This window comes from Lissotriton vulgaris, chromosome 4_1, assembly GCF_964263255.1.
Source record: "Lissotriton vulgaris chromosome 4_1, aLisVul1.2, whole genome shotgun sequence".
In the NCBI taxonomy this organism is placed as follows: Eukaryota; Metazoa; Chordata; class Amphibia; order Caudata; family Salamandridae; genus Lissotriton; species Lissotriton vulgaris.
In genome coordinates this window covers 60,445,338-60,459,176 of record NC_141691.1, presented here as the reverse complement: position 1 = coordinate 60,459,176, position 13,839 = coordinate 60,445,338, and the positions used below count along the sequence as shown (strand labels likewise).

The following is a 13,839-nucleotide window of genomic DNA, read 5'->3' as shown; positions in this document are numbered from 1 at the left end:
GTATTCTTTTCAGGTTGTTCCTCCGAGTGCGGTAGACGATTTGTAAAAGACTTAAATCCTTTCACTTCTCAAGCAAACGTGGCGGCGTGCAATGCACAGTATTAGAGCCTGACCTGAGATCCTTCCCGTCAAGCTCCATTGGATCACGCAGGGATAATCAGGGCAGATCGAGTGGTCCTCCCGGTCACAAGATCCGAAATGTGGGGGTGGTCAGTTTCTTCCCATTGACTGGGTCGGTCTGATCATGCTGGGCAGGGCCGCTCAAGTGACTCTATTTGAGCAGGTCCTATCGGGTGGGTTGGGTTAGGTCAGGGCATATGACCCCCTCCTGGTCCCACCCATCATGATAGACCGTCCCAGGGAGCCATCTGCTCTGACCATCCAAGAGACGCACTGCTGATGTCTCAACTTTGCTCTGATGACAAAGAGGTCTGTCCAAGTTAAATTCCTCCCTGGGTTCTTTTGTTTCAGTAATTGCAGAGCACAACGAAGCTTCCTCGATTTCACCGCCACTGCCCTCAGCGCCGGGCACTCAGCAGTCGCCCATCTACTTACATGTTAACACCTTAAACGTATGAACATCTAAAGTATGCCATTCAAGACATCTAGGCACCTTCCACTCCTCCCCCTACCTCCCAGCATGCGCTCTTCCATGTGCGTATTGAAGATCTAAAGGGGGAGCTGGGAGTGGCCCCCTGAGCCTGTGTCAATCTCTTAGAGTTGGATGAAGACAAGCTTTCGAGCATGAGGCGCGTCTATGGATACTGAAGAGTCCAGATTGACCCTTCTAAGGTAATGAACAATATGAAGTTGACTCTATTGAGATGAGAAGATGTTACTTATTCAGTATTGGCTGCTGCCACCATGACGGGTCTGCAGACAGATCACCAATTTTGATGCATTCATTTATTGATCTTACCTTTTACTATACATGCAACAACAAATATTGTACAGATAGATTGAGCTGAAGACCTAAGTAGTGTGTGCGGTGTTGAGACGGTAACCACATGGGCAGGCGAGGAGGGGCTGATGGCCCTTGTATGCAGTAAATATCTCTCAATGTAACTCTGCCTCTTCATACTCTAACATTGCTCTGGTCTGGCTGCTATGCTGCGGGGTGCAGAAGTCCTCTCAACTTTAATGTTTTCTTTCTCGACAGGGATCCTCTGAAGTATCTTGAAAGCGCTGAGGCCGGAGCACCGAGGTTGCACCATGGTTAGCTGCGGGTGCCGCCGGCTCTGCATCACCTGCTTCCGCGGCTTCCACAACTGCCAATGGAAGGACAGCAAAGAGAAGCAGAAAACCAACAAGGTAGGAGTGTGGGCTCCATCCTGAAAGGACACATGTATCTGTATGTATGTAACAGGTTACTTGTATTACCCAACACCCTGAACTAACCGTCTCCATGAGCTTCTCACCTGAGGATATGGTGGTAGGGTGTAGGATGGGAACGTTCAGTCCCTTCCTGGAGGGCCCGTGGGGTCGCGCCTAGGAGGAGAACGCTCAGTCCCTTCCTGGAGGGCCCGTGGGGTCGCGCCTAGGGTGAGAATGTTCAGTCCCTTCCTGGAGGGCACGTGAGGTCGCGCCTAGGAGGAGAACGCTCAGTCCCTTCCTGGAGGGCCCGTGGGGTCGCGTCTAAGAGAACGCTCAGTCCCTTCCTGGAGGGCCTGTGGGGTCGCGCCTAGGATGAGAATGTTCAGTCCCTTCTTGGAGGGCCCGTGGGGTCGCGCCTAGGAGGAGAACGCTCAGTCTCTTCCTGGAGGGCCCGTGGGGTCGCGCCTAGGAGGAGAACGCTCAGTCCCTTCCTGGAGGGCCCGTGGGGTCGCGCCTAAGAGAACGCTCAGTCCCTTCCTGGAGGGCCTGTGGGGTCGCGCCTAGGATGAGAATGTTCAGTCCCTTCCTGGAGGGCCTGTGGAGTCGCGCCTAGGATGAGAATGTTCAGTCCCTTCCTGGAGGGCCCGTGGGTTCGCGCCTAGGAGGAGAACTTTCAGTCCCTTCCTGTGGGGTTGCACGTAGGAGGACAATGTTTAGTCCCTTCCTGGAGGTCCTGTGGGGCCGCATGTGGGTGGAGAACGTTCAGTCCCTTCCTGGCTGTGGCACGTAGGAGGAGAACGTTCAGTCCCTTCCTGGAGGGCCTGTGGGGTCGCCTCACAGCTAAGGGCACCCGGAGTCCTCTTCAGTCTAAGTGCTTGAAATTGAAAGTGTGATCTCCCGCCTTAGCTGCAGAGGGCTCTGGAACACAGATGAGATTTCTATTGGCAGAGCAGATGGAGCCTCCAGAGACATAAGACTTTGCTTCATTGGTTAGGCTTGTTGTCTGACCACTAGCGGTGCTGTCAGATCTTGGCAGGGTCACTCCTGACTCCTCCAATGAATTTGAGTTCTCATTATTGTGGTATATGGTAACATGGCACTATAAGTTGTAGTGCGACATAGTCATGATGTATTATGATGCTGAATGCTATAATGTGCTACAAATGTCATCCTGTAGAGAGTATAGTGCTGTAAAAATATAACCTCAAAATGAAATTTCAATAAAGCCAGGAATGTTCACAAAACATTAGTCTTGTAGAAATTGGATGCAGACAACAGAGAGAATTGAAGAAACAAAAGAGACCAACTATGTGCTTAAAAAAGAACCAGTTCAGAGATGAAATTCAACGATATCTAATAAACATGACATTATCTAGATTAGACATATCTGACTCCTCTGGATCAGGCAAATTTACCGTATTCCCTGAAATCAAGAACGCCATTGGCAAACTGTGATTTTGTAAAACAGATGGTCCAGATAGTCTGGACAATTCAGCTTCTTAGCTCATAGAAAACAATATGATAAAATGTCTAAAAACATTCCATAAAATGGAGTATTTCTTGCCTTTGATATCAAGCACATTTGTACATATTAAATGTTTTTATTTACTTAATTAGTACCATCTCTAAAATGTTTTTATAATTTCTAACAAACTTCATGTCTTCTTTAGGACAAAATTGTCATTAGCTGATCAGTGTGGCTTCATTTTAGATTGTATTGTCCACAAATGCGCATGAGGTATCAGTGCTCATTCACATAGCTATTAAAACTAAACTAACAAGCCATTTACTACGATGTTGCTAGACGTGATCTTGCAGTAAATATGGTACACTTTGTCACCACTCCTGTTCCTGACTTAGGATGGCATTAATTCCCAACGAAGAGTGGGTTGCTTAGACGCGAACACGCCGAGCCCTGCGGCGATGAATTTGCCAGAAAGGGATTTGGCAATGAAACATGTCGGCCGTTCTACTTAAAATGGTTTCAACCATGGTATTGTTTTTAGTAATGAGTGCAGGCACTACAAATTAAAGACGTATGCAGAGTGCTTTTCCACAACTCATTAGGTCTCGCCTGTCGATGCGCATGCGCATCGAGCTTGCGAGACTATGGGGGCTTAACCACTCTTTAACTAACTTGCAAGGAATCGTGGCGATTCCTTGCAGTGCCCGTGACTTTTAAGCTCAATGCGCATGCGCATTGAGCTTAAAAGCGCGTGCACATCAGTTCCCTCAGCCGCACTCCAGGCCCCTGCTGCTTTCACACCCTCTCCCCGCTCCGCCCCCTCCCCTGCCCGCCGTGTCGCATTTCTCCTCCCCCCTCCCCTTATCTGCCTTCCCTCCGTCTTGTTTGTGTCGCATTTCGACTCCCCCCTCCCCTTATCTGCCTTCCCTCCGTCTTTTTTTTTTTTTTACCCGCTCCGCCCCATCCCCTGCCCGCCGTGTCGCATTTCTTTTCTCCTCTTTGATCCTCCAGCAGTTCTGTCACCTTTCCTTCTCTCCTCCCTTGTTTTTTTACTTGTTTCTCAAGCCGCCCGGCATCCCGCGCTTCAGCAGTGGCGGCCGCACACACCATTTGCGGGACACTGCTTGAGCAATTGTACCACTTCTTGTTTAACATTTCAGGTGAGCATTTCTCTCTTAGCACCCATCTCACGGCCACCGCACTGTCAGTAACTTTTAAAAACATTTTGCTTTCAGCAAGGCACTCATCTAACGACCGTCGCACTGTTCAGTAACTTCTAAGGATGGCGCCATGTGGAGCCACATCAGCAGTCATGCTTTAAAAGAAAATAAAGTGTGTGTACGTTTAACATACATACCAATATAAATTGTGCATGTTTAAAATACATAATGCAACTAAGTAGTGCAACTGATCTCTGATGCTGCTGACTACACTCCTGTCTGTAGACGCTGCAGAAGGTCTTACTCTGGTGTGGTTCTTCTAATGTGAATGTTATGAACATCCCTTTTCACACAATTTCCCGTAAACAGCCTGCAGGCTCCTCTGCTGCTGGCATTTCCCCCTCCCTTCTCGCCCAGTCCTTTGCCCGCAGACACCATCTGCCTTAAACAGCCTGCAGGCTCCTCTGCTGCTGGCATTTCCCCCTCCCTTCTCGCACAGTCCTTCACCTCGGCGTGCACTCGCACCTCCTTTATCCCCTTTTGGCCGCTTAGATGTTCTCAATTAGCCATGCGCTCTCAGCCTCCTCTATGCCTTTTAACTCCATATTTCTACCAGTGCTTTTGTGCAATAAGAAGCATTTCGCCTGCTGGACATGCTCACCTTTTATTGTCACAGAGGTAGTTACTAGATCGCTAATATAAACGTAAAGGTCCACTATCGGGAATTAATGTCCTCTGTGCACCTTAAGTATGTCCTTCCCTCTCACAGTCAGGGAGAGTCGCTTGCTCTCTATTTGGTACTGGATTTCCTTGGCAGTCGTGCCGCTGGGCAATGTCATCTCGATGAACACCTCCTCCATGGTCTGGTACCAAAACCCCCATGGGGTGTAGCAAGGAACCACACCACTGCGCTCATCGAAATCCACTGACATAGCTGAAGCAGACAGTGACTCTCTACTGCTCCTGACAGGCAACAGAAGCGGCTGCATCTTTAAATTGACATAGAGAGAGGACACTTAGGAGGCGCTAAATCCACCCGCCCCTTAGTGAAAAGCGCACGTTATTGCTATGGTACAAATCGCAAAGTACAAGAGTGAGTCCGTTTTGATTATAATATACATTTTCAAAACATTTGCCAAATTAAAGAACTCTGGGTCATAATTGCCATGTTTCATAAACAAACTCTGAACAGTCGCCACACATTATATTACGGTCATTGGTTGTATTTTGAGTAGTTACAAATAAAACATTATATCGTCAAGATGGCCGCCATAATTCCTTCTACGGACGACGAGGGGCTAGCACCGAGCATTGCAGTGCCTCATTAAAACAGTAAATCTTCCATGTTCGAACGTAAGTGTTCACTTTTCACTCAACATTATTTTTGATTCTGGCTATTCCCAAACGTAGATTTTTGAAGGCGTGCATAAACGGTCAATTTGATATGTGGTCTTTCTTTCCTGTTCAAGCTGTCTCCAATTAAATGAAACTGGAGTTCTTTTACTTCTGCTTGTCACACCACTTAATGTAGTAGTACTCTGTGCTGCAGGTAAACCGCAGATGTGGCCTAACGACCAGAGCTGCCATCTAAGTCCCGTAAATACAAAACATGTTGCATTACAAATGCTATAGGTGTCACATTCGCAAAAGTTATAACTATTGGCATTGTAAATGACAAAGCTATCAATTTAGCTATTTTAAAAACCAACACATAATAACATATTTGTCATTTACAAGACCAATAGCTCCAACTTTTCTAATGCGAGACCTATTGCATTTCCAATGCTTGTTTTTAACTTACTTGTGCTTGTGAGGAAGTAGTTCTCCTCCCTCTACGGGTATTCATAGGTATTTAGGTATTGGGTAGTGCTAGGCCACAATGTTGCAGCCATTCCTTGAGGCGAGTGAGTGCAAATTAGGGGTTTTATCAATATTTATGATTTTCGCTGGGTATTCTGGACAAGTAAACGTTCTGGATCCATGCTAACCACAACACCCTGGATTTTCCTAGGTTTCAGGAATGCTTGGGACTGGTAGTGTTTTGTGGGTGGTGGCTGATCCAGACCCTAAATATTGCAGCCATTGCACGTGGCAAGTAAGAGGAATTTGGCATTTCTTTGGATGTAGTTTTACCATGTGGGCTGGCAGAAAGTGGGTAAACTCCACATTCTGACTTCCCCTGGGGCAGAAACTCAGTCTGGTGCACAGTAGAGGGGTCCAATTTCAAAATAGTATAGTGCCCCATTGCATTCGTTTTCTCACTTTTTTCAGTTGTACTCTGGTGGTGCACCTCTGTCCGGGGATTCAGAAAGCCCACAAGGACATCAGGGGGAAAAAGTGAAAAACAAAAGGGAGTGTGGTGTTTGTCCTGCCTGGCACTGGGTCGCAGCCCATCCCAGGCACCAGACAACCTTTCTTCCCCATTAAGATGAAGATTTTAGAGTTCTCCTCGACTCCTCCTGACCTTCTGCCCTAAGAACAGACGTTCCGCTACAAACCTTGGATAGCGTTTTACTTCTTCGCTTATTTGCAGTCCTGCGAGACCCTAAGGAAGGGCTACTTGGGGCCAAAACACGTGCTGGATGGGAAAACAGTCAACGTTAAGGTGATTGTTCCTGCAAAAAAGGTTTTAGAGAACCCCAATTTAAAAAAAAAATTGAAATTTGAAGCATTATTTGCTAGGCGCTCCTGTGCTGTGTTGAGATACTCTCTCTCAGCTTTTAGTTCTATATGTTGTGCACAATTGTTAATACCCGTTGTGATGCGCCTGCACCACCACAGATGTGACCGACTTTCTTCTGTGTGAGGCGTAGTGTGTCGTACAATGAAGCTGTGATCTGTACATCCAGAAACGAATGTTCAAAAAGGAATTATGGGGGGCGTCGGCCAGTCTGGCCGTCAGGTCTCACACCCAAGCACCAGATTGTCTTTCTGCTACCTAGAGTAGGCAACATTTGGGGTTTGACCCCTATCAGTCAGCCGATCTGTCAAAACTACACCCAAAGGAATCCAAATTGCCTTGTGCTTGCCATGGGGATGGCTGCCTTATTTGGGTTATAGACTCCAGTGGGACTAACCGACTATTTGGGCTTCAGGGGCAGAGGGTGTGGCCCACTGCCAAAGGCACTGTCCTTGTTTGTACTATGGTTCACCCGAAATTATGCATGCTTGGGCAGACAGAGGCAGTGCACCTGCTCACAATAAAAAACATTGCTGTCTGCAGCGCAGATATAAACTATGAAAGTTTGTGTTGGTGCTGAGGAGAGGGCATTGGTGAAACGCATTGCAGTGGTTTGCATTCATGGCTTCGTCTGATAAAGGTGGAAGTCTGGGCTGTCCTCAGGGCTCTGTTTTCCTTTCTCAAGGGGGTCATTGTACTTCCCAAGACGTTTTTTGCCTGTCCGTCTCCACCTGCATTATGGCGTGGACATAAGGTCAAAGTGTTCCCTCATTTTCATGGAGCAGATAAGGTTTATATCACAGGCAGTAATTAAATAAGCAAGTGGAATAAAAAAAAACAAAGTACTTGAGCATAATTGAAGTTCACCAGGTTTGGGACATTTACACCACATGAAAAGAAGAGTGCTAGCATCAACATTAAAGAGTCGTCCATTTATCACCAAATACATGATGAAAAACTGACAATTTTCACAATGTATGGTAGGATTTCTAATATATGCATATCTTCGTATGGTCCACAGATCATCTACTTTGACTTAGAAAAAGTGACTTCTAGGACCAGCCATTTATTCATGTTTCATTACTATTTACCAATGTCAGCTGCAATCTTTTGTCTCCAATGTTAAGCATATCTTTTGTATACCGGGAATAATAAACTGCTTGACTGAGTGAGATCACCTAGCAGGCCCATCAGGCTTTTGAGGTGAGAGTATTTTGCAATCCTAGTAAGGCAGACAGCTTATTCAATACTTCCACCCAATATCTTTGACTTCCTAGACATATATAGACAGCATGAAGTAAGTTATTCCTCCTTGTCGGACAACACAGACATTGGAATGTAGTATCCTGTCCCAGGCACCGCATCCTTCACCTGGCTTGTAGATTCTGTATAAGTTCTTGACCTACGTCGAGCTGCGGTGTGTTGAAATTGCTTTCTCTGGAGTCCTTTACTCATCATCATCTCCCACATTGGACTCCCATATCACCATTGGTTTCCCCACTGCATCAGTTGTATTAACCATGAGTGTACGATACACCTGCACCACTTTCTTTGACTCCAATTCTCACATGGTGAGGTAGCTTTGAACAGTCTAAATTCAGGTAAAGTGTCAACATGTCACAGACTGGGAGTCATAGAGAGTTGCAAATGAAGGTATCTGTAAAGCCAGTTTGTGCGCATTAGGGAGCCTCCCTGCATGTTTGCTTATGACATCATCTGCTCGAAACATTACATCTCCTAGTTTGGAAATGCTGAATATTGAAGATTGGCGACCAGCTCCAGACATCTTCTCACCCACAGGGATATCTTCACTGTCAACTGGCCAAACTAACCTGTAGCCCTCCAGGCCTCCATTCATATGCAAGATGCTGTTCTAGTAGCATACTACAGTGTGGTTGGCATCCATGCTCAGTTGAGAAAATGTAAGGGGCCCATGTCATCAGCCGTCTACAGAACAAGTTGGATCGCCGTATCTGTGTCAGGCATTAATTATTGACAAATGGGAATCCCAGTAATGTAGCATTATTAAGGCTATTGCCGGTCCACCACCATAGGTTTATTTCCAGCATTGAAACGTAAATACCCTGAGTTCTCCATTATTCCAGAGAAAATACTTAATCCTGGTCATAGACGGGACCGAGAAGTCTCTGGGAATCTCAGAAGGTATCATTCTGAAGCTGATATGTGGTTAAGAAGGGGCAACATTATGAATAGTGAGATGGGGAGTGCCCACCGTTCCTTCAAGTCACGCTTAGACTGACACAATATAAGTACTGTATTGTGATTTCAGTATACCAGCTCCTTTGAGCATGATATACAGCCATACATCTGAATCCTGTAGTCTCGACTTTTATACTTGACTGCAACTCAGATCCCCTTATGATACTGAGAAATAAATTGATTTAGGCCAATTAATATAGAGGGTGGAGGAAGCAACAAACGTGTCTAGAATCTGTGCGGGACATGGGCCTGATCAGTCTAGACAACACACGTGCAGCATCTGGCCATCTGGGTAAAGGGAAATCCCACCTTTGCAATGTGTGATTTGACGAATCGACATCAGAAGGGTGTCAATATACATCTGTAGAGTGAGAAGTTCCACGGCGAATGCATATTGTAGTAGGGACAACGAACATCCCAGTGACCTCAGCTCATCTCAATAAATCTGAGGCTTATAAATCGAGGCTACTTACCCTTGAGGGTCTCAAGGTGCTGGGGTGGGGGAGGAGGGCCGCTGGACCCTCTGGGTGGAGGATCATTCGAAGAGCCAGGTCTTGAGGTCCTTCTTGAATTGGGTCAGCGACGCTGATTGCCTGAGGTAGATGGGCTGGGAGTTCCAGGTCTGGACGGCGAGGTAATTGAAAGAGCATCCTCTGGTTCTGAACACTCAAGGGGGCCCCCCAGTTGGCAGGGAGCCCAAACAACTAGCACAGGAGTCAGCACCCTGTAAGGAAGGCAGCACTGAAAGAAAAGGGAGTAACTGGCCGAAAGTGAGAGGAGCCCCCAGCCTCAGAATAAGAATAACCCACAGAACTTGTAGGCAGGAATTTCAGCATGTAGTTGTCCCTTCTCTGGCCACCTCCATATTGCTAGAAAGTTGTCTTGGTCCCCAAGGCTTGAAAACTCAAGCAAGCCCACCTCTTTCATCCACCACCAAACCTCTAGCAAGCCCCACATCAGTCTCCTCAAACATTCACACCACTGCTCCTCATCTTTTCATACTGAGACAAACACTTCTCCTCTGCCCGAACCCATGAGGCTGCCATTGATTACACCACTCTGGTCCCAGTAGGAGAGCCTCAGTAGTTCGTGCCACCTCAGTTCCACAGTTGCGCTCTTCATTCTGAGCAGCCATCTTATTCATCCTACGCTGCTATCTTATTCATCCTGCACTGCCATCTTATTCATCCTGCGTTGCCATTTTATTCGTCCTGCGCTGCCATCTTATTCGTCCTGCGCTGCCATCTTATGCGTCCTGCGCTGCCATTTTATTCATCCTGCACTACCATCTTATTCATCCTGCACTGCCATCTTATTCATCCTGCGCTGCCATCTTATTCATCCTGCGCTGCCATCTTGTTCATCCTGGTCTGCCATCTTATTCATCCTGGTCTGCCATCTTGTTCATCCTGCGCTGCCATCTTATTCATCCTGTGCTGCCATCTTATTCATCCTGCGCTGCCATCTTATTCATCCTGCACTGCCATCTTATTCATCCTGTGTTGCCATTTTATTTGTCCTGCGCTGCCATCTTATGCGTCCTGCGCTGCCATTTTATTCATCCTGCACTACCATCTTATTCATCCTGCACTGCCATCTTATTCATCCTGCGCTGCCATCTTATTCATCCTGCGCTGCCATCTTGTTCATCCTGGTCTGCCATCTTATTCATCCTGCGCTGCCATCTTGTTCATCCTGCGTTGCCATTTTATTCGTCCTGCGCTGCCATCTTATTCATCCTGCACTGCCATCTTATTCATCCTGTGTTGCCATTTTATTCGTCCTGCGCTGCCATCTTATGCGTCCTGCGCTGCCATTTTATTCATCCTGCACTACCATCTTATTCATCCTGCACTGCCATCTTATTCATCCTGCGCTGCCATCTTATTCATCCTGCGCTGCCATCTTGTTCATCCTGGTCTGCCATCTTATTCATCCTACGCTGCCATCTTGTTCATCCTGCGTTGCCATTTTATTCGTCCTGCGCTGCCATTTTATTCATCCTGCACTGCCATCTTATTCATCCTGTGTTGCCATTTTATTCATCCTGCGCTGCCATCTTATTCATCCTGCGCTACCATCTTATTCATCCTGCGCTGCCATCTTGTTCATCCTGCGCTGCCATCTTATTCATCCTGCGCTGCCATCTTATTCATCCTGCGCTGCCATCTTATTCATCCTGCGCTGCCATCTTGTTCATCCTGCGCTGCCATCTTATTCATCCTGCGCTGCCATCTTTTTCATCCTGCCCTGCCATATTATTCATCCTGTGTTGCCATTTTATTCGTCCTGCGCTGCCATCTTATGCGTCCTGCGCTGCCATTTTATTCATCCTGCACTACCATCTTATTCATCCTGCGCTGCCATCTTATTCATCCTGCGCTGCCATCTTGTTCATCCTGCGCTGCCATCTTATTCATCCTGCGTTGCCATTTTATTCGTCCTGCGCTACCATCTTATGCGTCCTGCGCTGCCATTTTTTTCATCCTGCACTACCATCTTATTCATCCTGCGCTGCCATCTTATCCATCCTGCGCTGCCATCTTATTCATCCTGCGCTGCCATCTTATTCATCCTGCGCTGCCATCTTATTCATCCTGCGCTGCCATCTTGTTCATCCTGCGCTGCCATCTTGTTCATCCTGCGCTGGCATCTTATCCATCCTGCGCTGCCATCTTATTCATCCTGCGCTGCCATCTTATTCATCCTGCGCTGCCATCTTATTCATCCTGCGCTGCCATCTTATTCATCCTGCGCTGCCATCTTATTCATCCTGCGCTGCCATCTTATTCATCCTGCGCTGCCATCTTATTCCTCCTGCGCTGCCATCTTGTTCATCCTGCGCTGCCATCTTGTTCATCCTGCGCTGCCATCTTGTTCATCCTGCGCTGGCATCTTATCCATCCTGCGCTGCCATCTTATGCATCCTGCGCTGCCATCTTATTCATCCTGCGCTGCCATCTTATTCATCCTGCGCTGCCATCTTATCCATCCTGCGCTGCCATCTTATTCATCCTGCGCTGCCATCTTATTCATCCTGCGCTGCCATCTTATTCATCCTGCGCTGCCATCTTATTCATCCTGCGCTGCCATCTTATTCATCCAGCGCTGCCATCTTGTTCATCCAGCGCTGCCATCTTGTCCACCAGGTAAGGCTCTGCCAGGACGATATAACATGTCTTCTCCCCAGTCTGTCCCGGCTCCACCAAGTGTCTCTCGGAAAAGCCTGGCAAAAGTTCAGTTTCTGTAAGAGTGAGAGATTAGGATCACCCCAGCCTCTCTCTTACCGTCATTACTGGGTCTGGTCAGGATTCGGTGCCGCTGGATTCCAGGGAGCGGCTGAATTGTCTCTGGTGTTGATTCAGCTTCTGGAAGAAGCAATAACAGCGCTACATCAAAAGTATCTTGAAAGATTCCACGGGGATATAGGGAGGTGCTGGCCGCCCCTATAGCTTACAAATAATAATCTCACCTTTTGAAATACAGGTTTTTATATCTGAATGTTACGTGTACCTTTGAGTGTCCATCCCTCATTCAAGCACTTTTGAGTGGAAAGAATTATATCTAAAAATCAGAAAAATAAAAAGGGAAAGACCGAAAACCACAAGAGGTCGCAGAGTGCATTTGTTTCTCGAGGCCATGAGCTTTGCCATTGATGCAAAGTACGAAAAGGAATGATTTATTTGATAAAATGCACGTTGCAAACGTGATTGTCTCTTCACGTTGTTCCCCTCGCGACTAGTAATTGTAGTTAACTTTTATTGTTCATGTACAGATTTGTTATTGGTTCTTCTGTTTATTGTTCTTCGTATTAGTTAGGGTTGAAAATACAGAAAACAATGGTAGCAAAAAAGTGGTCAAGATTAGGATGGGCAACAATAGTAACCAAGGTAACAATACTAGCCAGTTTCCTGCACAGATCGGATGCTGTCCATTTTCTCCATCACTTATTTTGATTTTTCGGTGCACAGGAAAAGCTTGTGTCTAGGTTCTTGTCTTGATGGCAGGATACTTAGGTCTGGCTTCGGAGAGACCGACGATGTTTGTTGTTTAGATGCATACAGAACTTTTGTGACGATTTTAACAATGGATGCAATTGGGATGTTCCAGTAGGTTTTAGAGATGAGCAAGTGAATGGCATATGCTTGTGTATTGCCATTTATGTTGCCTTCTCCAGCACTAGACTGACCGAGTCATTGGTCTGCCATTTAAGGACCCAAAGATCTCTGTAAACAGTGAAGAAAAGATATCGGTTAATTCCCACAGAATTGGTGCTATAAAACCTCTGGGACAGATTTTAACTCAGATTTGGTATGAGTGGTGATTGGGGTGATTTCTATGAGAATGTATCTTAATGATACAAGTGTGTTCCTTAAGTAAAACACTGCCATGTAATATATCACAGAAATGTTTTGAAATGTGTTTATATTCATTGTTAGCTTTTGGTGGTCATGCCTTTCTTTCCTGAACCGATCCTAATCTCTTTGCTATTCAAAAAATATGTGATGTGCGTGGTTACAACTGTTGCTTGTTGATGATGCTGTTCTTAATACAAACTGTCAAATAACGTCCTGGTTGATCGGTACTGAAATCTTTGCTGATAAATATTCTCTTTTCTAATCAATCGGATTTCGCATGACAGTATTTCTTTTCTTTGCAGAGGGCAGACTTTGAGAAAACGGAATTATTATTCCTGTATATGATTATTGTATGTACTCCCATTATCTCTCTTTGCTCCGTTTCATAGCCCATTCCTACATGTGCACTCAGGTTATATTGAGCTGTTATGTTTGTACTGGTTGATTCAATTCCCATTAGATTCTCCATGCTAGAAAAATGTTCTGATTTGTTACCTTTGTCTCAAATTGTAAAGCGCTCTGATATCCTTCGGGATCAAGTGAGCGCTATACAAAACTTTATAAATAAATAAATAAATGAGTTCCTGAGGCCTCAGAAGTTGGTAAAGCTGTAGCTGACTACCGAAGCACATTAAACTCTGC

The 13,839-nt window shown here is 46.2% G+C and overlaps 1 protein-coding gene across 3 annotated transcripts in view; it reads left to right on the top strand.

Moving 5' to 3' along the window:
* The window catches only part of GDPD2 (glycerophosphodiester phosphodiesterase domain containing 2), a 389,876-nt gene that overhangs the window by 159,107 nt on the left and 216,930 nt on the right, over positions 1 to 13,839 (top strand). For all 3 annotated transcript variants that reach the window (XM_086918307.1, XM_086918305.1, XM_086918304.1), the window contains exon 2: positions 1,160 to 1,311. In XM_086918307.1, the coding sequence (XP_086774433.1) occupies positions 1,213 to 1,311 (99 nt within the window). In that variant the 5' untranslated portion in view covers positions 1,160 to 1,212. The remainder of the gene's footprint in view (positions 1 to 1,159; positions 1,312 to 13,839) is intronic.